Source organism: Zingiber officinale, chromosome 4B, assembly GCF_018446385.1.
Source record: "Zingiber officinale cultivar Zhangliang chromosome 4B, Zo_v1.1, whole genome shotgun sequence".
NCBI lineage: Eukaryota > Viridiplantae > Streptophyta > Magnoliopsida > Zingiberales > Zingiberaceae > Zingiber > Zingiber officinale.
Genome location: NC_055993.1, coordinates 129,707,091 through 129,732,710, shown reverse-complemented (window position 1 = coordinate 129,732,710; position 25,620 = coordinate 129,707,091). Strand labels below are relative to the sequence as shown.

The 25,620-nt window shown below is 40.7% G+C and overlaps 2 protein-coding genes across 3 annotated transcripts; both read left to right on the top strand.

Annotated features, from left to right (window-relative positions):
• Positions 1–570: 570 nt before the first annotated feature.
• Positions 571–11,314, top strand: LOC121976707. Its single transcript, XM_042529001.1, has 5 exons — positions 571–985; positions 9,805–9,890; positions 9,969–10,274; positions 10,427–10,510; positions 10,681–11,314. Exons 1-5 carry the CDS (start codon positions 587–589, stop codon positions 11,111–11,113), a joined length of 1,308 nt encoding a protein of 435 aa, XP_042384935.1. The 5' UTR covers positions 571–586; the 3' UTR covers positions 11,114–11,314.
• An 11,838-nt stretch (positions 11,315–23,152) lies between these two features.
• Positions 23,153–25,539, top strand: LOC121976704 (tryptophan synthase beta chain 2-like). Of its 2 annotated transcripts, none has more exons than XM_042528998.1 (6): positions 23,153–23,518; positions 23,583–23,934; positions 24,024–24,240; positions 24,318–24,855; positions 24,945–25,043; positions 25,168–25,539. In XM_042528998.1, the coding sequence occupies exons 1-6, from the start codon at positions 23,467–23,469 to the stop codon at positions 25,422–25,424; spliced, it is 1,515 nt and encodes a 504-aa protein (XP_042384932.1). In that variant the 5' UTR covers positions 23,153–23,466; the 3' UTR covers positions 25,425–25,539. The 2 variants fall into 2 exon arrangements, with proteins under 2 accessions (XP_042384932.1, XP_042384933.1); XM_042528999.1 differs by having other exon boundaries at positions 23,154–23,518; positions 23,589–23,934.
• The last annotated feature ends 81 nt before the right edge of the window (positions 25,540–25,620 follow it).

Genomic DNA, 25,620 nt, shown 5'->3' with positions numbered 1-25,620 from the left:
ATTAAGATATATCCATCCTCATATCCATACATATATCTAGTAAAGGATTTATATCTTTTATAATAATAATTTTTTCCATCTAATTATATATATATATAGTCTCTATATATCGTCCTTCATTCAGATCATATCTATTGAATTTGAAAAATATCATCATCTCTAGTGTTATTTTTTTTTTTAAAAAAAAATTCTTCTTCCTTCATCCTACATGTTAAACCCTAAAAAACATTTAAAAAAAATTAACATGAAATGCCCATGAATAATGAGCACGATAATATCTATATGCCACCCATCTATAAGTATCTGGGAGTGCGTGTTATTATTTTTTTTTCCCTTTTTAATCATTTAACGGTTAATTATAAATTAATTTTGTAATTTATGTTTTTAATATAATTTCAATCGAATCATCTAGTCGGAAAAAATTTAATTGTTGTTGTTATATTTCTTTAGTATAATTTAGAGATGAATTATGAGGAACGTACGAGAAATGTAATAATATTATTATTATTTCTAATTTAGGCGTGTGCTCCACCGCAGGACATTGAGACGCCACTACAAATACATAAGCGCTCACGAACTTGCCCCAATGCTTAGACGATTCTCACGCCTTCATCTGCGCCGTCGACGCTCCAACCCTCGTCGCTTCATGGCTTCTCCCCCTCTCCCCTCCCCATTCGCCTTCTCCGGCGGAGATGGAACCGCTGTCCTCGCGCCCCAGCCAGATCCGCAAGCCGGAACCCCGCAGGGCGAAGACGGGGACCCTGCCCCTCCTGCAGCTTGGGAAGACGTGGAGTTCGGCTTCCAGAGGCCGGAATTCGGGACGAATCCGTTGGTCGGGACGGTCCAGCCCTACGATCGGCACCTGTTCCTCTGCTACAAGTCGCCTGAGGTGTGGCCTCGGAACGTTGAGGGGTCGGACTCCGATCGCTTGCCGAGGTTACTGGCGGCGGAGATCAAAGCTTCTAATTCTTCGTTCGATAAGAAGGTGAGCCTATCCCCCGAAGTTTCTTAGTGACATCTAGGTTTTTCGTACATTTCATAAGGTCAAGCATATATGATGATCTGATTCCTCATAAGGTTTTTCTTAGTGAAGTCGCATGATTACTTAACTGGAGCTAGTATTTGCAGTGAATCCACCAGTTAAGTAGGAGCTCCTAATTCTCTGGCATTACGATAGGAGCTCCTAATTCTCTGGCAAATATGGCCCTTTTCATCATTTCTTCACATGTACCTGCAGTAGCATTCAAGTAATGTCCTTTAATTTCACCTGTTTCGGCCTGCGCTTTATAAATTGCTTCAGCACAAAATAGGAAACGGTCTCTCCAATGCATAAATGGTTGTGAGTTCACGTTTTCATCATCTTTGGTAAAATCAAGCCCACCACGTAGACACTCATAAACTGCTCTACCATAGTTTTTTGCAGATAATCCCAATTTTGGTTTAATAGTACATCCCAATAGGGGACGACCATACTTGTTCAACTTATCTCTTTCAACCTGAATGCCGTGAGGCGGGCCGTGACATCTAGGTTTTTCGTACATTTCATAAGGTAAAGCATATATGATGATCTGATTCCACTATCCGACTTGAGAGCAAAAAGTGTATGCTGATCAAATAAGAAATTATGAACTGAATGTATCATCAAATATTTTTTGTCGTTTCTGCAGCGGATGTGTTGGAAAAGAAACATCCAAGATGCTTGTCCTAATTCTTGCCATCGCGTTCATAATTTCTTGTGGCGAGTCCTTTTGCATGTTCACCTTGTGCTACGGTAATACAGCTGAGGGTGTCACAAAATGTTACGTTGCAGTTACACTTTGGACTAAGAACTGTAACTCAGTAGTTGTGCAGTATGGTAGAGCTTCCTCTTTCTTAACAAAGAAATTTCAGTATCTGAAATTAATTTTGTTATTCTTTTTTCTCGATGATTAATTTTGGAATGACTACTGTATGTTATTGTTCTCGTGTTTGAATTGATCACTAATGAGTGGTAAATGTCTTGTTTGTTCGAAACAATTTTTCTGACATATTACCATAGATTGCCATCCTATATTTCCCTCTGTACACCATGTGTAACAAGTAGGACCTTCAGATGATGCAATGCAGTTTTTGAGCTAAAAGAATTGCATTGACAAAAATTTGAAATAGATTTAAAGAAGAGGAAGCTCTAGTTTGTCTAATTGTACACAATAAGCAGTATATCCCACACAAGAATTATTTTTAGATTACAGTTATGAATGTTCTCAAACCCTTAAATTTTGATGAAGATGGTTTTGAGCCCAAGACCTTGACAGTAAGTTCCATGATCCTCACCAATTGAACTAGTTGGCACCTTTGTGCTTCAAGAATGTTGATACATCTCGCCAGAAGTTTGAGATTTCTACTAGAGTTGCATTTTATTCAGTGTGTGTAATTCTATTACTTTCAATGGATCACTAGTCAAGAATAGTTCCTCTCATTAGTGTGTTTCCTTGTCCATCCATTTTAACATTTCTAGTGGATATTTCTCTTTATTAAGGGTGTCAAATGGGGTCAGGTTGCCTACAACATGACTTGGCCAGACAAGGTGTGGGTCATGCCCAACACCATGTAGGTCGTGCACGACATGGTGTGGGTCATGCTTGGCATAGGCTGCCAAAGATTGGTTTGTGTCATGTTGGCCCAACCAATGCTATGGGTTAGGCTGGGTGGCAGCAACTCGGCTCACGAGTTGTCCTCAGCATGACTAGAGCCTCGAAATTTCTTTATTTTCCTTTGTTTTTCTAAATATTTTATTTTTATCTTCTTTTTTTCCCCATGTTTTTATTTTTTTAAAGAATTAACTAAAAAATAAACTGATCTATGGGAACGGGCCCAAACTAATACAGGCACGGGTCACTTAGATCTTGCCCTGTGTTGGGTGGAGCTTATGGAAGTCATGGGCCATGTCTGGTATGTCATGAAAATTACATGGGTCCAATGGTTTTGTACCATGGCACAATCTATTGACATCTCTGTAAGTACCCCGGGGTAGTTTTGATGTGGTCAACCAAGTTCAATTAGGTTTTGTTATGTTTTATCCTTGTGTTTAAGTGTGCATGAGCTTAGGAATACAAGAAGTCGAGCAAAAAACGCAGATAGTGAGAAGGATGCCACTGGAAAAGAACCTAACGGGCTCGGTGCATCTGAGCGACGAGATGCTGCGGAAAAGTACACGACGAGAAGGATGTGCGCGACGTTCGAAGGATGAGAAGTCAGAGAGGAAGCCTGCACAAGAACAAGGACAGAGATGGGTTCGAGTGAGCTTAACTCGGGTTAGCCAGAGAATTATCCACATGAAAAGATCAGCCACTAAGGAACTGATCTACCACTTGGAAGGCGCCTTTAATGGCTGGAAGACGCCTTCAATGAACAGTGTAAAGGTGCCTTCCAGTAGTTGTTAGCCGTAGATAAAGTTTTATTGAAATGACCCTAAGTTTTTTTTTCCACGCATCATATAACATTCCAATAAATAAGAAAATTGTTTGTAATTAATAAACCAGTCATACATCTTGGGGATCTAAATTGAAAACTTCTTTATTTTCTCTGAATCATAAACGTTGTTTATTTATTCTTTATGCGGAATCGGAAGGTCCTCGGGAGTGTACTATTCAGCCTAGTTTGATCAAGGGTCCAAGCCTCCAACGTCGTCCATTTCTACACCTGCCACAAACCAAACCTAGTGAGTTTAACTCAGCACTTCCAAACCATAGCAGCAAAATTCCTTAACTAGTCCCATGCATCATTAAATCTATCTTTACTTGGAACTTGTTGTCAAGTATACAAGTAAGCAAGCATATAAGCATTTCTCCATAAAACATTAAACTATGAGTATCACACAACATTATTTTGAGTATCCTTTAATCATTACATTTTAGAGCATTTTCCTTTAGCATTTATCGTATATCATTCTTAGGTGGAGATACATTAGTCATCCTTTATCCTTTGTTCGATTAATCAATCTGTTTAACCATGGTACCAGGTGGAGGGGCGTCAGCAACTCTCGTCACTAAGTCGTGGCTAAATATGGAAATCTGGTATTGGGGTCCCTCTGGGGCCTTGTCCCGTAAACGGGATCCCTCTGGGGCCTTGACCCTCACAGAATTTCCATTAATCCTCATCATCATTGTCATTTTTTATTTTTTTTTTCCATCATTAAATAAACATTCATACCATTCATTTAAATAAGACTCATATAAACATGTATATCATTAAAGAGCTCAATAAGCATGGATGTCACTAACTAAATAAAGCTATATAAACATGATTATCATTTACTATATAAAGTTAATTAAACAATCACCATTAACTACATGAGCTTGATCAGCATGGATATCATTAACTAAGTGAAGCTAAATAAACATGATTATCATTTACTATATAAAGCTAATTAAACAATCATACCATTAATTACATGAGCTCGATAAGCATGGATATCATTAACTAAGTAAATCTAAATAAGCATGATTATCAATTACTACATAAAACTAATTAAACATTCATATCATTAATCTACATGAGGCTCAAATAAGCATGCATATTACTAACCATGTGAAGTTCAATGAATATGAACATCATTAACTATTTAAAGCTAAATAAACATCCACACTCCTAGACCTCCTCGAACATCAAGTGACCAATCATCCGTCAAAATTTGCTACACACCCTTTGACAACTTCTCAAACCTTGTCGCAAGTAGCCCAAGTAATCCTTCAGAAAATCTGCTGCTTATAGCTCCCAATTCCCCCTCAAAACTTGCTGCACATACCCCAAATCCCCTCAAAAATCTGTTGCTCTTAACCCTCAAATCTCCCTCGAAAACCTGCTGCGTATGACCCCGATATTTCTCAAAAACCTGCTGCTCTTAACTCTCAAATCCTCCTCGAAAACCTGCTGAGTATATCCCAGAAATCTCCCAAAAATCTGCTGCTTTTAGCCCTCAAATCCCCCTCGAAAACCTGCAGCGTATAACCCAGAAATCTTCCAAAAATCTGCTGCGTATACAAGTTCAAAGGCGTGGGAAGAAAATCGAAAAAAACTGCTGCATATACAGATTCAAAGGAGTAGAAGAAAAAGTCGAAAAACTGCTGCGTCTTCAGATTCAAAGGCGTAGAAAGAAAGATCAGAAACCTGCTGCATACACAGATTCAAAGGACTAGAAAGAAGGGTCGAAAACCTGCTGCATATACAGATTTAAAGGAGTAAAAAGAAAAGGGTTTAAGAGGTGCCTTGCTTGGTGGCTTGCTGTTGGCGCAGGTGACGACAAGGAGCAGCGGTGGGGCATCTCTTTGGCCTCGTTCTTCCTTCCAAGGTCGAAGCTAAGAGCTCTTCCTCCCCCTTTCTTTTCTCCCGCCGAGACTGCCCCCCCCTTTCTTTTCTTCCGTCGAGAGCCCTCCTTCCTCTTTACTTTTTTTTCCCTCTTCACCACCCCTCTTATAAGAACTAAACCCTAGGGTTAGGTCTAGTCCTCACCAATTGGGCCGAGCCCATGTGTCAATTAGTTGGTTATTAGCAAATTAGCCCCCCCCCCCCCCTCTCTCTCTCTCTCTCTTAAGTAAATAAAGAGGCTATTATCATTTTTTTAAAAGTCGGGCCTTACATTTATCCTCAACGGATAAAGCTTAGCTAATGGAAGGCGCCTTGGATCATCTTGAAGGTGCTTTCAAGCTACGGATAGAGTTTTCCAAGGACTATAAAAAGACTCCAGGAGTTGGGAAATAAACAACAACTTGAACAATTAGTATTGTACACTTTCCTAGTCTTTCTTTTGAGCTATCAACTTCTGTAAGAGGGTTCTCCGCTTGCAACAAAGGAGAATTCTAATGGAGCTTTCTTTAACGCCTTAGATTAACAACCACCTAGGGTGTAACCAAATAAATAGAATTATCCTCTTACTTTTTTATATTTAGTTGTTCAATTAATTCATTATTATTATTGTGTTAGTCTAATCTAATCAAAGGATTGAGAAAGGGGTTTATTTTTTTTTTTAAGGGAATTCACCCCCTCTTGCCGGCTTCGCTGCACCAACAAGTGGTATCAGAGGTAGAACGCCTCAGAAGGACTAACCTCAGACCGAAACACCGAGACGATGGCCGAACCGACAATATACTTGCTAAAGTTTGAGGGGAATTTTGCGACATGGAAAAAACGCATGGAGATATTTTTCAAAATAGACTTTGAATTACTCTTAATTATTAAATATGATTTTGTAGCCTCTAAGGATCAACAAGGAGTCGAAAAAGAAGAGTACTAGTGGACCAAAAAAGATCAAGCCGACTTTATAGCGAACAGACGAACCGAGTTCCCACCTGCTCAATGTACTTCCACCCTAGGAAGTCAATCGGATCGGAGATTACGAATCAGCAAAGGAACTTTGGGAGAAGTTCCTGGAGCTACATGAAGGAACTTCCGAAGCAAAACTCGCGAGACGGGACCTGTTTCGGAACCAACTGACGAATCTCCGGATGGAAGAAGGTGAAACAATGGCACATCTGCACCGGAGGATCAAAGAACTCATCACACGACTCACGAATCTCAGAGAAAAGGTAACGAATCGAGATTCATTAAGGTACGCTTTAAATGCATTTCCTAGGACACTCGAGTGGACATCTATAGTCGACTCGTTTTATATATCTAAAGACTTCGAGTTAGTTCATTAGAAAATCTATTTTCCACTTTTGAATTTCACGAATCAAGATGTGTAGGCTTACAAAATAAAGAAGAAAAGACAACCCAAAACATAGCTCTAAAGGCAAACCAGAAAGGCGAAACAGATCCAGACTCCGAAGAATCAATCGATGAAGATTAAGCAACATTATTGGTAAGAAAATTTAGTAAGTTCATCAGATCTAATAAATTTAATGTCGCAGGCAAAAAAGCACTTTCGGAGCAAAAGGAAGGTTCGGTGCTACATCTGCCAAGAAGAAGGGCACATCAAGGACGACTACCCTAAACTAAAGAAGAAGGAGAAAGACAAGGGCAACATACCAATAAAATCAAAGCACAAGATCTTGAAAGCCACATGGGATGAAACGTCGTCCCCCAAGTCCGAGATCGAAGCTTACGCCAAACTAGGTTTAATGGCAGACCACTAGAGGGACGTTGAAAGGTCCTCAGCGATGAGCATCGACGAAGGGGGAGGATCTTTAGAGGAAAGCTGCGATGAAGGGGGGGGCATCAGAACACGAGGTAAGTGAGGTACGTGCGCTATCTTCCAAGCAATCTTTTGAATTTATCAAAATGTTATCTAAGAATATAGTACAATTAGAAAGAGAGGATGCTAGGTTAAAATTAAACTTAGCAAATTCATGCCTCTTAGATATGTTTGATAATTTAAAGATAGAAAATAAAAAATTAAAAATAGAAATCGAAAAGTTAAAAATGACCATGCATGTTCAAAAGATTTAAAAAAAAAATCAAAATTTAGAAATTATGGTAGAATCAACTGGTACATTAGAAATCACCAGGGATAAATTAAGAAAATTCCTAAAAATTATGTACCTTCTAAATATTTAGTAAATCCAGTAGGCAGGAACCTACATTAGGTTCCAAAATCTTGTTTAGATTAAACTCCATTTTTTTATTATTAGGATAAAAATTTTCTCAATTAGATATTTTTTTTTAAATTTTCTGTTTGTATTTCGAGTTGAAATTTTTTTCTATGATATTTGATGATTTAATCTACTAATAGAATTTTTTTTCAAATTTTGTTTAGTGTTGAGTTATTTTTTATAAAATTATTAACATAAATCATACTTTGAAATTTAAATTTATTTCGCCGATTTAAATTTTAAAAATTTTATTTTTCTGCTATTAAACAATGTGTCTTATACATCCAGGAAAAATAATAGAATTTTCAGAGTTAAAAAAAATATTTTTAAAAGATTTATTTTCAAAAATTAGTTTTTGTAGTGAAATAATTTATTTCTTTTCAAATACAATGTATTTCTTCGTGTAAATTTTTCTACTAATCTAACTTATTCTGTTTAGATTCGACAAATATTTTCAAAAAATTTCGAAATAGTAAAGTAATTTTTATATTTTTTGTGTCAAATTGGAAGCTTTATTGTACCCCTAACAATATTTGCTCAACACTTTATTGTATTTTTTCCTATTTTTTTATGTGATCAAAGGGGGAGAAATATGTACAAGTTCAGGAGGAGTTAGAACATTTTTTTTTTTTTTATTTAGAATGTTTACTTATTTTTCAAGCAATTTGTTATCTACTTTAGTTATGTTATTGCATTTTTAACCCTAACTTGAACTTCAGTTGATGCACATTAAAAAGGGGGAGATTGTAAGTATCCCGGGGTAGTTTTGATGTGATCAACTAAGTTCAGTTAGGTCCTGTTATGTTTGATCCTTGTGTCTAAGTGTGCAGGAGTTTAGGAACACAAGAAGTCGAGCGGAAGACATATCTAGCGAGAAGGATGACACCGGGCTTTGTGCATCTGAGGGACGAGATGCTGCGGAAGAGTACACCGGTGGACGAGAAGGACGTGTGCGACGTTTAAGGGACGAGAAGCCGGAGAGGAAGCCTACTCGAGGAGAAGGACGAAATTGGGTTCGGGTGAGCTTAACTCCAGTTAGTCGGAGAATTACCCACGTGAAGAGATCAACCACTAAGGAACTGATCTGCCACTTGGAAGACACCTTCGATGGCTAGAAGGCGCCTTCGATGAACAGTGCGAATGCTCCTTCAAGAGCTAGAAGGCACCTTCTAGTAGTCATTAGTTGCAGATAGAGTTTTATCCTCAACAAATAAAACTTAGCTAATGGAAGACGTCTTCAAGTTACGGATAGAGTTTTCCAAGGGCTATAAAAAGACCCCTGGAGTTAGGAAATATACAATAACTTGAACAACAAGTATTGTACACTTTCCTAGTCTTTCTTTTGAGCTATCAAAGTTCTATAAGAGACTTCTCCGCCTGTAACAAAGGAGAATTCTAGTGGAGTTTTATTCAACGTCTTGTATTAACAACTACATAGGTTGTAACCAAGTAAATAGAATTGTCCTCTTACTTTCTTTTATTTAGTTATTCAATTAATTCATTATTATTATTGTGCTAGTCTAATCTAATCAAAGGATCGAGAAAGAGGTTTATTTTTTTTTAAGGCAATTCACCCCTCTTTTGTCGGTCATGCTGTGCCAACAATCTCTACTCTTAGCACGTGGATTTGTCATTATCTAGTTGCACAATGAGTAGCATTCTAATTGTTCACTAAATTGGTTAATTCCAATCTTGATCAACTAGCCCAAGTTAAAATCACACCAGAATTAGAAGAAAACAGATTCCCTTCCAACCTGTGACAGAACATTGGCACAGATAGTGGGATGCATCTAGTTGGCAATTGGAAGGAATCCAGCATGAATTGTATAGAGCAATCCATTCTTTCCCATATTGTATGAAGAGATTTTTGGAAATAATTAGCATAGTTAAAAGTCATTCATTATTAATAGCCTATCTTCCAAACCTAACAACCTTGATACTGAGGTTTTTTTTTTTTTTTTGCCTTGGGATTCTGATACTATTTTGTGTTTATACAACTTAATGGATCATTGGTTTTTGTTAACCTTATTGTTATTTAATAATGAATTATCTTTTATTTATACATTCTGATGCTATAGTCTCAGCCCATATACAGACAAATCATAGGCTCTTTCTTCCTGTATATCCATTTGGGCATATTATGTCAAAAGATATATGTGTAAAATTGGATCCTAAGAAAATTGAAGTTATATCTGCACAGTCTTACCATGAACTTTTCTTGCACCGGTTTTTGTAGACTCGTCTCACCGTTTGTCAAGGAGAGGATGGCACTGATTTCTCAAATGGTGATGTGCTGATCTTTCCAGATATGATAAGATACAGGTTGGTAAATAATCTTTAGTCTTTCAAGCTGCAGAATGTATAGTCTCACTTAGATTCGATTGGATTTGTTAATTACAGGCAATTGACACATTTTGACGTTGAACCTTTTGTTGATGAAGTGCTTAAGAAAAATTCTGAGTGGACTCCTAAACCACCTGAGCCACTTTCAGGTTCATATATCTTTGTATGTGCTCATGGAAGTCGAGATCGCAGGTGCGGTGTTTGTGGTCCTGTTCTAATTAAACGATTCCAAGAAGAGATATCATCACGAGGTCTACAAAGTGAAGTATTTATTAGCCCTTGCTCTCACGTTGGTGGTCATAAGTATGCTGGCAATGTCATCATATTTAGTCCAACTGTCAGTGAAGCAGTGTCCGGACATTGGTAAGGATAAAATTTCAGATGGCATAAATTTGTTGTTCTTGTCATCTCAGAATTACCACTCCCCTTCCATGTTTAGTTCCTTTAACATTACTCTCTTAATATAACCTTTAAAGTGGAAGCAATAGTTTACTTTTGTTTTTGTCTTGCCTAAGGTATGGATATGTGACTCCGGAGGATGTGCCTACATTGCTTGAGCAGCACATTGGAAAAGGCAAAATTGTAGAGCATCTTTGGAGGTACTCGTTTGTCTTGTATGAGGTGGTATTTTATTTGTACTCGACAAATTGTTAGTCATTTATGAGCTATTCTTCACATATTAAAAAGACAATCACAAATTTGACAATCATTATTTTGCATTATAAGCAAACCTCATGCAACTGAACTGATGAGTTTGGTGTTCGATTAGGGGACAAATGGGTTTATCTGAGGAAGAACAGAAAGCCACGCTGAATCTTCTTAAGGTCCAGCTCAACGAGGGACTAGATGAAAACAGAAGGAAAGAGTACATTAATACCTCTGTTGATGGTGGCAACAATGCTGCAACACCTGTTGCCGGCTGCTGTCAAGGGAATTCAAATGCTACTTGCTGCCAAGTCATGCCAACGGAAAAACTCATAGTGAGCAAAACAGAAAACGAAAGCACTCAAGTGATAGAGCGGGAGAGTGACAACAAATTGTGTGATGCCAGTAACAACCATGGTCCACGCGCCAGGAAGCTCTACAAGCTGCCTACCTGGTTTGAGAGCTGGGAACGAGAGGATGCCTATGCTGCTGCTGCTGTAGTTGCAGCCATTGCCTCTGTTGCAGTTGCTTATAGCTACTATAGGCAACCAAGATGAGAGGATCGTTCGTTGAGCCATCAGTTGGTGGCATAACTGTGTTTTTGTTGTGTTTTGTTTCGAGGCAGTAGGCTATGCCTTCGTCATAGAAATGGTATGTATGTTGGTGTGTGAGTGCTATAGCATGTTTGAAGTCGCATACTCTCAGATATTTAGCTTTAGAACACTATGAATTCAAATGCAATATGAATGGTTGGGCTCTGATGTTAACCTTCCAATCTATGGATGTGAATGCAATATGATTGGGCATGGATGTTGGCAGCTGAGTAGATATCTCATGTTTATCAAGCCATAATTGCTTGTTTTCTGTAATCAGAGGATGCCAAGGCCTTTCCTTCATTTTTGAATTGGTTGACTCTATGAAACGAAGGGGCATATGAAGTTTTTCTCTAAACTGGTGTTACAGAGTGACAAGTTTTTCTTCACAGATAGTTCCACACAATCAAAAATTCGCAGAACGATTAGGGTTTAGGGTTTACAATACACAGGTGGAGAAGACAGGATAAGCTCCCCTGCATCTTTTCCTTCATCCTTCTTCCGGTCTTTTACAAATAATCAGCATCACATCCTTCCACTAACTTGATATTGTCTGTGCTCTATAACCTTTGCCTGTGGATAACCTGTCAATATAGAGTCTTGGAGAAGAATTGGACCACATTGAATTTATTGTATATGAATATTAACTTATATGAAATCGGTGAAGGTGGTGAGGTAGAGAAGGACGTGGTTATGCTATTGACTCAATGAAGATTCCATGTTGTCCTGCAACACAAGAAGCGTTAATTCCGGGCCAGAGAAAGAGTCCCGACATTGATCCTCCGACGCTCAAGTCAGTACTCGGTTCTGGAGATGAAAGTAGTGGACTGTAGCAAATAGCGTGTGCAAGTAAGAAGCACCGCATACTTCCGTTTGTAGATGGAGACCCCTTTTATAGTATCACTGTTATGCTATACACGCATCTCAAAATATTAACATATTTTTCAAATCCTTTTTGAGAAAAGACAAGTCATAAATTGTCTCTGACACCTTTCCTCAAATGAGCATGTAAATCACTGTAAGTTGACATGCTGAAAGCTTCTAAAGGACGATTTGTTGGCGGGATATTCTCTGTCCTTTCCGGCATAAACTTCTAAATGAGTACTATACGACATGTATGTGGGTCTTGCTATAGGCTGAATGGCTGCCACTCGTTTGGGATATCACTAGATCGGTCGTACAGAGTGAAGCTATTGACCTGTTCTTTACTCGGCTTTCCTGTTGTTGGAGAGACTCACTATGTTCGATTGGCCCAGATCGTCCGATCGGCAAAGACGGTGGACCAGGTAACTTAGTATTTGACTCAACCTCATCTGCAAGTTATGGAGGATGGCCGATCGAATATTCTGGTCGACCCCTCGCATCGAACCGGCGCTGCGCTTTCGCTTGGCCAAACACCACCTGGTTCGCAGTCTTCAGGTCCATCCGACTCTGTGACTGACCATTTGACTTTGACCTCCATATCAGCAGATCTTCACTGCTTTGACCCACTTTTGGGGGTCATCTTTATCACCGTATCACAAACTTTCCCCGCAAGTCTAGTTGAAGGAGGCTGCAAGTCCGACTAATCGGATAATTAGTATTTTTTGCAACTCTCTTCCCAACCGGAAGCTCTGCTATTTGAGCTGCTGCTCGGCTTGAACGATTATTGTCCTTACATATCCAAAGGAAACTCATAGCTTCCTGGTCGGGAGACTACGAGGTTGACGTCGCTCGGATCGAATGTGGACGACACTAGGCTGTTTGTTATCTCTTTTCTAATCTTTTTCCCGAGCGACCTCTCATGCTCATAACGCCTTTTAATTGATGTTAACGTCATCCTGATTTCTTAAAAATCACTGAAAGCCTTTGCCATTAATGCAAAGCATGCGTAGCATGCTTTTTAATCATGCGTCTGTTGATCATTTCTATTCTTCATTAATGTCACCTATGATTAAATGCCATGTGCCACACTTTCATGCCGCCAAATGTCTAATGTGAGTATGTGACAGCCGACTATTAGGATTCAACGTGATAGCTGCCTTTTTGAATTGGGGCGGTCCAGATCAAGTCTTATTTTTCAAAAGCTTTGATCGAACGACTCTGAATAATTAGCAGCAGGGTTTTTAAATCCTCTGCTCTCATCAGCACAACACTGCTCTTTTCTTTACCTATGTTTTTGTCTTCGTCTGCTTCTTTGCTCTCTACTTCTCGTCGCCGGCAAATCTCATCTAGTAAGTTCCTTGTCCATTTTACTTTCGATCTTCGATCTTCATCTTTCTTCCTATGGCCCGTTCTCCTTCTCCCCCTACGTCTATTCCCGGATTCTCGGATTGTGGTACATCTCCAGTACTTCATCAAATTTTAATGGTGACGAAGTGGATCAAATGATCATGTCCTACTAATAGGCGCACAACTGTCACTTGCGCAAGATCAAATTAATTCATTTATACTCAACCGAACCCCTTAACCTACACTAAGGTAGTATAGTAAAGGACAGGGTCGTCTCCCAACGAACGCAACAATAGGATGGTAAACTTAGGATCGTATATTATTCCTATTTTCTGGGGTTTTAATATAGAATTGGGGGTTTGAGTTTCAATTCTAAACTGATTAAATGAAAAGCAAAGCAAATAAGAAACTAATCTAATACTAGAAAGAAATCTAACTAGGTGCCAACAATTAATCCACAACGTATTGTCACCCTACGTTATGATTTAACCTTCAATACACTTAAACTAAGAATGCAATAGTAAGACACAATTGAATCTGATCTAAAGCAAAAAATTATACCCTAACTTAAAACTTAGCCACTTAACAATTAACCAAGCTTAAACAAGGCTTAAATTAAATTGCACCAATGAAGTTCTAACTACTTAACACGAATTAAACTTCAACAAGATAAAGAAATGCTAGATTACTTGATAAGAACATAACAAACAAGAAATCTGTTCTAAGCTACAAAAACAGTAATAAAGTGAACTAAACCGAGCCAACTTACAATCAACTACACAAACAACACTTCTCATCGTCACACAAGAAGTCAGAGACGAGAACGCCCAACTTCGGTCATCAGTGAAGAACCCTCAGTTGCAAATCAGTTCCAGAATTGCTCAGCAACACCGGTGGAACGCCTCTGGCAAGCTGGAAACACTTTAGAACTTGTCAATGAACGAAAATCTGGAATTCTGCAAACCCGGTTCTCTGAATCTGGATGGAAGTTGCGGATGATGGATGATCGTCGGATGGAGCTCAGTAACACCGGCGGAACGCCGCCAAATATTGCTGATGGGAAGTAGAATCACAGATCGGAGGAACGCCGCCAAATCTGTGGTGGAAACAGAGAATATGAGAAAACAGAAATGCACCGGAAAGAACGCTTGTCGGCGGCTTCAGATGATCGGGAACTTGGTCTAGTAGCTGCCTTGAGGATCTCCACTGAGGTCGTCGCCTGAGAAGATGATCGGAGATGGAATCGAGGTCGAAATCGCCGGAGAGGCTCGCGCCTCCCTCTGCTTAACGCAAAGAGCACTGTTGAGATTTGACGAACGAAGCCAGCACTATAGCTTCTCAATTTAAATCAGATCACATCTATGATGGATGGTTCAGAATGATTTGGATCTTGGTCAACGGTGAAAAGTCGCTTAAAATTTGATCCGAAGGTGTTGATTTTGATTAAGGGTCTTGATCTACTCTTCCTTAGGTTGGATGGATCAGATCTTCAATGGATGGTTCAGATCTCTCTTGTTCTTGATGAATGGTCCAAATTAATTCTGGACTAGTTCTCCTTGATCAGTCCTAGATTTGAGCCCAAATTTGATCTAATAGATAGGGTGCATGATCCTTTTGATGGCTACAAATAATATATCAAATATTAGCATCAAATACCATGATTATAAGCTAATTTGCAATTAAGTCTAGGATTAAATGAAATGCATAAAATGTGATGTAAATATGAGTTTAACCTATAAACAAGACATCAAATCATGCATGTATGAATCAAAATAGTGTAATAAAATCATGATTATCACCTACCATATCCCTCCTGACCACAAGCTTGCCATCCGATCTGCCTACGATTGCTTCCACACCCCCTCCTGAAGGGTTTATAACTTTTTTCAAAGATCAGTTTCATGCTGGCCTCCATTTTTCCATCCATCCTTTCTTCGCTGAAGTTTATAGATATTTCCATATTCCATTACAGCAACTAGTGCCTAATTTCTTTAGGCTATTGTGCGAAGTTGTGATATTGTTCTACATGTATAGGATTCCTCTTACTTCTCATAATTTTTTTATTGTTTTTATTACCCTAAGCAATCCGAATTGGGAATCTTCCTATTCCAAGCCAAGGTCAGCTCCGTGTATTTTGATAAAATATTTTCCTCCAACAAGGGTCGGAAGTCACACTACTTCTACGTCCAACTTCTCAGTCGGGGCTGCCTTCCCAATCGACTGGCAGATGCAGCTACCCAACTACCCCTAGCTGGGAAAATATCGGTGGGATCCTACCTACCTCCAAGCTATGGCGCAGCTAGCCAGCCTGAAATATCACATACACAAGCTGTTATTGGAGGATGTTTTATATATGTTTGGGCTAAGTCCTGTTCGCGTCCGACTGTCCTACACTTTTGGTGAGCCTCTGTTCCTTCCTTTGTTTTTGGATCTAACTAATTTTTTCTTCTCTTTTGAAGCTAAAGTGATGCTTAAGGCTTTACTCAGTGACTCCACTAGGTTAACCGATGAAGAGTTGGAAACTCAAGGAGTTGCCGAGCTGGAAAGCCATGGGCTATTGTTGGTCGGGACTTCTAAAGCGCAGACCGATTAAGGAGAAGGGAGCCGAGTAGCGAGGAGTGATGCCGCTGCTAACACTGACGAGCTACCTCCCGAGCAACCCACCTTGGTGCATGTAGTGGTACCTTCAGAGTTGACGACTTCCGTGGAGCCGTTGATTCAGCATCAATGCTGCAAAAGGCTCTGAACAGAGGATCCTGCCCACTCGACCACTTTTGTCCCTCAAGCTTCGGCCACCGTGTCTACACCTCGACCACCTTCAGAATGCGGTGAAAGCTCCACTTTTGCTGCTCCCAAGAGAGCAACTAGTGGGTTGACTCCCCCATCCTTTGACCGGACGTCTTCCCTCTCTGAGTTCCTGTTCAGTGTAATAGTGGTACAACCCCTATCTTATTTGCCACCAGTGTCGGTCGACTCTATAGCCCCTTTCTCCACTATCCACTCTGCTTCAACACCAAAATCCAAGGGCAAGGCCAACTCGGAGCTAATAGGCTCCAGTTCGCACAAGCATATAATGACCATCCTTAGATTGCTAATAGACAAGTAATGTTACCATAATCTAGAAGAGCCACGTGTGCCTGAGCATAAAATAAAGATCCAGGAGCCCTTGGCCCAGACTTGGCCAGAAGCTAGAGCCAGGGTGACGACTATCCCTCCTAATGAGTTTTTTTTTCTATCCCTTCTAATGAGTTGGCTGATCAGTTCAGCCAAAATTCTATAGGGGTAAGTTTGTGTAATATTTTGAATTATTATATCTTCCACTTGACTAGACCTAACCGCTCTCTTTGTGTAACAATTCTAGGTGGACGACCTAACTCTCTCCAAAGGTTGGCCCAATTAGACAACAAGCTCAAGCTAGCGCAAACCGCGAGTGGGACACGGGTGCTTCCCAACTCTTGATCAATTGCTTAACTGCAGAGGTGACACAACTAAAGGAAGACTTGGAGAAACAATTTGAGCATCTCCTTGGATTTGAGCGGTTTTGACCATGGAGAAGGACAAGAATCACAACCAAGCCATCGAGCTGGGGAAGCTTAAGAAACAAGCACTTAACTTTGAAGCAAAGATTAGCTCAGCGAACGCTCAAAAGCTTAGGGCCATTGAAGACCTTGATATCAAGAATAAGGAGACTCGGGCCCTAACTAAGAAGTTAGAGGAGATGAAGGCGACTCTAGCCGTAGAGCAAGTTAGCCGCATTGTAGAGCAGGCGAGCCATGAACTCCAACTCGGCGAGCACAAAAGAATAATTGATGAAAAGGATGCTAAGCTGCGAGCACTAAAGACAGAACTTGCTAAATTCAAGTAGGAGGAGCCCGACCGGTTGGAAGCTCACCGAGTGGAGTATCTTCGCTCCAGGGAGTTCAATCAGTTGCTTATTGATCGGACCATCAAGCTATTTGGCTATGGCATTGATGGGACTATCAAGCAACTAAAGGAGGGTGGCTATCTCTCGACTGAGGTTCCTCCATCCTTTATTAAAAGGCAAAAGATCTTGGAGGTGCTCCCCAATGATATGATTACAGACCTAGCATAGTTTTTTATTAAGTCTATTGATAGTTCTTGTAGCCTCCAAGTAATTTTGTAAAAATCTTCTAAGTTTGGTTTAATGGATGCCCGTTCTGCGTCTTAAAGTTCTCGTTTCGTGGGTGCGCTAACTTATAGCTTACTTCTTTTCATCTTTGAGACTTAGCTTTCCTAATCTACTCGAGCAATACTATAAAGAACTTCTACCATAGTGGCCTCTTAGGTCTCTAGGAGATTTTCAGCAGTTAATGGTGATAGCAAGTTTACTTGCAACTTGGCTACTTGGTCTAACTCTCCTTAGATGACTAATTGGCTTGCTTATAACTCAGCCAAACGACACGAGAGTCTGAGACACTTAACGTGAGAGCTTAGCTCGCTTATAACTTAGCCGAACAGAGTGAGAGTCTGGGGCACTTAGCGCGAGAGCTAAGCTCGCTTATAACTTAGCCGAATGACGCAAGAGTCTGGGACACTTAGCCCAGGGCTTAGCTCGCTTATAACTCGGTCAAATGGTGAGAGAGTCAGGGACACTTAGCGCGAGAGCTTAGCTTGCTTATAACCCGGTCGAACGGCGTGAGAGTCTGAGACACTTAGCGCAAGAGCTTAGCTCATTTATAATTCGGTCAGACGGTGTGAGAGTCTGGGACACTTGGCGTGAGAGCTTAGTGTTGGTGCAGTTTGTACTAATGGTCTAACTCATGTTTTGATGAATGACAAGTAAATTAAGTTAGATATTGCTGTGATCTAACCATCATACAAAGTGTGCAGGAGATTAACCAGATAAGTCAACGAGCCAACCGAATATCTGGTACGAAGTCCAGATAAGTCAACTGGACGATCGAATATTTGGCAAGAAGTTTAGCTAGGTCAACGGGCCGACCGGATAGCTGGTGCGAAGTTCAGCTAGGTCAACGGGCCGATCAGATAGCTGGTGTGAAGTTCAGCTAGGTCGATGGGCCGACCGGATAGATGGTGTGAAATCCATATTGGTCGACGGGCTGACAAGATATCTGGCAAAGAAATCTAGTTGGGTCTACGGACCGGACAACTGGCAAGTTGGTAAGTTAAGGTAAATCATTGGAGGAGAGTGACCTTTTGAGGATGCGTCCCGGTTGAGGGACAGTAGGTGTCGGTCTAGGTTAGGTCTATATCAGATCCCTAATTTGAGACATTGACTAGTTCCTGGTTCTAGGAGGACAGTAACTAATTCATATTGCTCATTATTATTGTGCTAATATTTGTCTTGCATGTTATTATTTTGTTTATTGGACTAACGTGGTTTTGCAGGACAAAGGAGCAAAATTACCTTCGAATGAATAGTGTCCGAAGGTGCCTTCATACTGTTCATAGAAGGCGTCTTCTGTAGGATGAAATTTAGACTTTGTAGTGGATAAGTGTCGGGTTGTTCGGGATCAAGTTTTTTAGGTTGGAGGCGCCTTCAATGACTATGGAAGGCGCCTTCCATGCTCTTTATAAGCTTGCTCACTCAAAGCTTCAACATAGAACACATATACGAGCTTTTGCGAATTTGATTGAGCAGCCGACTGCTTCTACTTCCTGCTGTTACTCTAGAAAGTCTGTCTGTCTTCGTGCTACGCTTCCAGGATGTCCGAATCATCTCCGACAGACTGACAGCAACACACCGAGCTCTCCATTTTGTTGGTAACATTTTTATTAGTGTTGCATTCTTAATTCTACTGCTTTAAAAGGGAAGTGTAGGATGTTACACTGTCCCTATTCTTATACTTGATTCCCTCTTCGGAGGTACCAGAAGAGGTCTTTAATAGATTACCCATCGATAGATCCGCGGTACCTGGGTCTTGGAGTAGGAGTCATCGAAGACTCCGAACCAAGTAAATCGCTTGTATTCTCTCTGTTTCATTTTTGTTCATTTATTTTCTTTTTCCGTTGCGCGTGCTCGTGATTTTAAAAGCAAGAAAATAAGTTTTTTAAAAAGCACGTGATTCACTGCCCCTCTCACGTGCGTCTCAATCCAACACTTAGCTCGCTTATAACTCGGCCAAACGGTGTGAGAGTCTAGGACACTTAGCACGAGAGCTAAGCTCACTTATAACTCGATCGAATAGCGCAAGATTTTGGGGCACTTGGCGTGAGAGCTAAGCTCACTTATACCTCGGCGGAACAACGCGAGAGTGTGAGACACTTGGCGCGAGAACTTAACTCGCTTATAACTCGGCCAAACAACGCAAGAGTATGGGACATTGGGCGCGAGAGCTTAGCTCACTTATAACCCATCCAAACGGTGCAAGAGTCTGGGACACTTGGTGTGAGAGATTAACTCGCTTATAACTCGGCCGAATGGCGTGAGAGTCTAAGACATTGGGCGCAAGAGGTTAGCTTGCTTATAACTCGGCTGAACGACGCGAGAATCTGGGACACTTGGAGTGAGAGCTTAGCTCACTTATAATTCGATCAAATGGCGCGAGAGTCTGAGACACTGGGCGCAAGAGCTTAGCTCACTTATAACTCGATCGAATGGCGTGAGAATCTGGGACACTTGGCACGAGAACTTAGCTCGCTTATAACTCGGCCGAACGACGCAAGAGTATGAGATACTTAGAGTGAGAGCTTAACTCGCTTATAACTCAGTTGAATGGTGCGAGAGTCTGGGACACTTGGTGTAAGAATTTAGCTCGCTTATAACTTGGCCAAACGGTTGCGAGTCTGGGACACTTGGCATGAGAGCTTAGCTTGCTTATAACTCAGCCGAACGCAGCAAGAGTATGGGACACTTGGCGTGAGAGCTTAGCTCACTTATAACTCGGTCGAACGACACGAGAGTTTGGGACACTTAGCGCAAGAGTTTAGCTCGCTTATAACTCGACCGAATGACGCGAGAGTTTAGGACACTGGGCGCGAGAGCTTAGCTCGCTTATAACTTAGCCGAATGGCGTGAGATTCTGAGACACTTGGCATGAGAGCTTAGCTCACTTATAACTCAACCAAATGGCACAAGAGTCTGAGATACTTGGCCCGAGAGCTTAGCTCGTTTATAACTCGATCGAATGACGCAAGAGTCTGAGACATTTAGTGCGAGAGCTAAGCTAGTTTATAACTCGGACGAATAGTGCGTGAGTCTGGGACATTGGGCTCGAGAGCTTAGCTCGCTTATAACTCAGTATAACGACTTAATAGTCTGGGACACTTGGCGCAAGAGCTTAGCTCACTTATAATTCGGCCGAATATTGCGAGAGTTTGGGACACTTAGCATGAGAGCTTAGCTCGCTTATAACTCGGCCGAACTACGCGAGAGTTTGGTAAACTTGGTAATGTTTTATTTAAATTTTTCTACATTCATGAAACCATAATTTTTACAATCTACATAAATTCAACACAAACTTACTACTCAACTCAATAGGGTTGTAGATGGTTTGCGTTCCATGGTCGGTCCAAATTTCTTGGAAAAATTGTATATTTATCCACTCGGGGGAGTCGTCTATTCGAGTTGCTTTGCCCTTACAAGCGTCTTAGGCGGGCGTGTTCTCGGAGGACGATCCTTGTGTCCTCTCCGCTTGATCGTGCTCTTCTGAAAACGTTCTAAAAACGCTCTGTGGTATTGGATCGGTGCATTAAGCGTTGGTGGTAAGTTGGTCGGCGGAATGAGGGCTTGATGGAAAGCGCGCATTGGCTGGTGATTTGGCTAGTGCCCAGTGTGACCCTCCACTCGAGTCCCACATTCAGTATGCTGGCCAGTAGCGGACACGACCGAGTCATTCAGTGTTCGACACTTGGCTGCTATCTCCTATTGTTGTTGCACCATCTTCGCAGCTTGGATGTTTATCAGTATCTCTAACGGGTCTGCGGTTAACGTCATAGTGGTAAGTCGTCCAACGTCCTCTATCTTTATGTCTCGGATACAGGTAAAGTTCCCACAGACGACACTAAATATGATCCTGTCTAAAATTGGTGAAGGTGGTGGAGTTGGGACGTGGCCTGTTGTTGACTTGATGAAGACTCCGTAGTGTCCTGCAATATAAGGAGCGTTAGTACCTGGTTAGGGAAGGGGTCCTCTGCGCTAACCTCCGACGCTCAAGTTAGTACTCAGTTCTGGAGATGAAAGCAATGAATTGTAGCAAATGGCGTGTGCAAATAAGAAACATTGCATACCTCCGTCTATAGATGGAGATCCTTTTATACTGTCACTGTTGCGTTGTGCATGTATTTCAAAGCATTAACACGTTTCCTAAAGTCTTCTTAAGAAAGGATGAGCCATAAAGTGTCTCTTGACACCTTTCTTCAAATGAGCGTTCAAATCACTAGGAGTTGACAGGCTGGAAACTTCTAAAGGATGATTTATCAGTGGGATATTCTCTGTCCTTTCAGGTACAAATTTCCAAAAGAGTACAATACAACATGTATGTGGGTCCTGCTATAAGTCAACTGGCCGTCACTCGGCCGGGATATTGCTAGCTCGGTCGTACAGAGTGAAGCTACTGACCTGTTCTTCACTCGACTTTCCTGTTGTCGGAGAGGCACACTGATCGGCCTAGACCATCCGATCGGTAAAGATAATGAGCCGAGTAACTTAGTATTTAGCTCTCAACTTTATCTGTGAGTTAAAGAGGATAGCCAATCGGACAGTTTGGTCAACCCCTCACGCCCGACTAGTATTGTGCTACCGCTTAACCAAACACTACGTAGTTCATAGTCTTCAGGTCCATCCAACTATGTGACTTTTGATCATTTAACTTTAGTCTTCGTATTAATCGGTCTTTATTACTTTAATCCACTATTTTTTGGGCTCTTACTGTAGCATATACCATTAAAAAAATGTGATGTTTTTAATAGCTAATTTTGCCTCGGGGACCATAGATTTCCACTTGTCAGTCTTTGTAGAATAGCTATCATTATGATTCATGTTAAGCCACACATTTTGATCTAAAATTTTAGATAGTGAAAAAACTTCCTTGTATTAAATTAAATATAAGTAAGTTTAATAAACTTCTAGTTTATCATTCTAATTAAGTAGTTATAGAATGATCCTTTGTGTCAAAATGTTCGTATGTGAGTATTCAAACTTCCTTATTTAAAATATATAATTTAAGATAACAAATTATTTTATATTTTTATATATTTATTTTTCACTACATAATATATCAATTTTTTTAATTTTTTTTTCTTGCCTTTATAATGTTTAAAAAATTTATCGTATATCAACTTCTCTATTTTTTTTTCTCTCACCTTTATAATATTTAAAGAATTTATCATATACCAATTTCTCTATTTTTTTTTCTCTCACCTTTATAATATTTAAGGAATTCAATTAATTCCCTATATTTAAAAATATACTATTCATAAATATTAAATTTAGAAAATTATTAAAAAAACTTATTAAAAGATTTTTTTAGCTATCTAAAATTTCAGATGAAATTTTTTGATAACGTAACTATGAATTAGTCAGACAAACAAATCAATCATGCTTAAAACGAATATGCAGAGAAGCTTCATTTTAAAATCTAAAATTTGATCGATTTTTTTAAAAAAATGCTGAGACATAATTTTTTTTACAAATAAATTAACTTCCACAAAGAGATTTTAACATTTCCACGTGGTGTTAATATGTGAGATGATTGGATATCTATCCATCAAAAGAAAAATTCATTAACAAACAAATAAATTGGGCTGGTGATGGTTTTGGATGCTTCCGTGGCCTTGATGGCGGCTGATAGTTCCACTTGTGGCACACAAGCCGCCTATGCATTTATTTGATCAGAGCTTCAGTGGAAGTGGTTGAAACACATTCATTGACCTTTCTCTAATCCTCCTCCTACCGCTTGGCTTCTTTAAAACGACGATTTGTTAGATTATCTTTTTCAGCTTTAACTCGATCTTCCTCTCCGACTTCCCCTGCGTTGGCATGTCTCATACGCATAGCACTTCAATAAACAATTCCTACACTTGGCTTTAATTTAAAGAGTCCAGCCAAATCGATCATCCCTAGATGTCACGCACTTGACAATCAATCTTCTCTCTTCGCCATTTTTGACTTGCTTGCTTAGGTCATGGCCTCCGCCGCAGCCGCCGCCAACCGTCACCCTCAAGGATCTTCCTCGAGTACGTTGTATTTTCATGTTTACGTTATTGTTTCGGTGAGGCACTCTGCTGATCGATGATGCAGCAACAGCGTTTTGCTCAACTACTGCGAAATCACTGCTTGGTTTGGCACCAAGCGTGAGGTTTGGAGTCCATGAGAAGCTCTCTCACGGCCATGGACTGAGAATCCGAGCAACTTCCGGCGACAGCAACAAGGTGGAGGTACCAAGGCAGTGGTACAACCTCATCGCTGATCTCCCTGTAAAACCTCCTCCTGCTCTGCATCCGAAGACACACAAGCCACTCAAACAAGAAGATCTATCGCCCCTTTTCCCAGATGAGTTGATCAAGCAAGAGGTCAGCGAGGAGAGGTTCATCCCTATACCGGAGGAAGTCATCGACATCTACAGGCTCTGGCGGCCAACCCCTCTTATCAGGTTTGTGTTCTTGGATTAATCAAGCAACTTTAACAGTCATATGGACAAAACCCCTGAAGATTTGCCTTCCTTGATCTTCTGATACGTAGAGCCAAGAGACTAGAGAAACTGCTTGAAACACCTGCAAGGATCTACTATAAGTATGAGGGCACAAGCCCTGCAGGATCTCACAAGCCCAATACCGCAGTCCCACAAGCATGGTACAATGCTCAGCAGGGAGTGAGGAACGTCGTGACCGAAACCGGCGCAGGCCAGTGGGGCAGCTCTTTGGCTTTTGCTTGTAGCCTATTCGGTCTCAATTGTGAAGTAAGAACATAGAAATGTAGATCAGTGTGTAAACCTATTTGGTTCTTAAAAACTTAGACAGGCAATTTGGCACTCAGGTTTGGCAGGTTCGCGCTTCTTATGATCAGAAACCTTACCGGAAACTCATGATGCAAACATGGGGAGCTAGAGTTCATCCGTCACCCTCTACGGTCACCAATGCTGGTCGAAAAATCCTTGAGGATGATCCTATGAGCCCCGGCAGTTTAGGGATAGCAATCTCTGAGGCAGTTGAGGTTGCAGCTGCCCATGAGGACACCAAGTATTGTTTGGGGAGTGTTCTAAACCATGTGTTGCTTCACCAAACTATCATCGGGGAGGAATGTCTTGAGCAACTGGCGGCGATCGGTGAAACGCCGGATGTGATCATAGGCTGCACCGGCGGCGGGTCTAACTTTGGCGGGTTAACGTTTCCTTTCATTCGGGAGAAGCTGAAAGGAAAATTGAACCCCCTGATAAGAGCTGTAGAGCCAGCTGCTTGTCCTTCTCTGACCAAAGGCATTTACGCCTATGATTATGGTGACACCGTCGGGATGACACCATTGATGAAGATGCATACTCTCGGCCATGACTTTGTCCCTGATCCAATTCATGCAGGTGGAGGAATTTCATGAATGATTTTGGCTCCATACATAGTTCTTGTCTCTGTTTTACCTTTTGGATTCTGAAGTTGTTCTTGGTCCTAGGTGGTTTGCGCTACCATGGAATGGCACCACTAGTTTCTCATGTTTATGAGATGGGATTCATGGAAGCTATATCACTTCCTCAAACTGAATGCTTTCGCGGTAACTAAAAAAATTATTTATTACCTTCTTTTTGGCTTTCCACTTTGTCCCTAGAATCAAAGATGTTTCTTCCTGATTGATTTGAAAAGTTCAGTAGTTGCATAACTGTCGAGATTGTTCACAGGTGCCTTGCTGTTTGCACGAACAGAGGGTCTAATTCCGGCTCCAGAGCCAACTCACGCCATTGCTGCTGCAATTAGAGAAGCACTGCACTGTAAAGAGACGGGCGAAAAGAAAGTCATACTGATAGCAATGTGTGGGCATGGACATTTTGATCTGGCTTCCTATGAGAAGTATTTGGAAGGCAACATGGTTGATCTCGACTTCTCCAGTGAAAAGGCACAAGCATCGTTGGCTGCCATCCCTCAAATTGTTCCCTGAAGCTGAACACATCGATTGCAATAACTCTTTCATCGAAAAATTTGTAATCTGCAAGTTGCAAGGACGAGTTTTCATTAGCTGCTTCATTTGATAATATCAAACTCTTTTCATCTTACGAATGCTGGAGAAAAAGAAAGCAGAAAGAACTTCCAACCGGAGCTAACAGCATAACTAAGAAATGGAGAAAGAAATACCT

Excerpts from the sequence above, each read along its gene's own strand:
- LOC121976707 (XM_042529001.1), top strand. The coding sequence starts at position 587 with ATGCTTAGACGATTCTCACGCCTTCATCTGCGCCGTCGACGCTCCAAC. Across the intron at positions 986-9,804 it reads ATTCTTCGTTCGATAAGAAG|ACTCGTCTCACCGTTTGTCA; the intron begins GTGAGCCTATCC and ends CGGTTTTTGTAG. Across the intron at positions 10,275-10,426 it reads GAAGCAGTGTCCGGACATTG|GTATGGATATGTGACTCCGG; the intron begins GTAAGGATAAAA and ends GTCTTGCCTAAG.
- LOC121976704 (XM_042528998.1), top strand. The coding sequence starts at position 23,467 with ATGGCCTCCGCCGCAGCCGCCGCCAACCGTCACCCTCAAGGATCTTCC. Across the intron at positions 23,519-23,582 it reads CCCTCAAGGATCTTCCTCGA|CAACAGCGTTTTGCTCAACT; the intron begins GTACGTTGTATT and ends TCGATGATGCAG. Across the intron at positions 23,935-24,023 it reads CGGCCAACCCCTCTTATCAG|AGCCAAGAGACTAGAGAAAC; the intron begins GTTTGTGTTCTT and ends TCTGATACGTAG.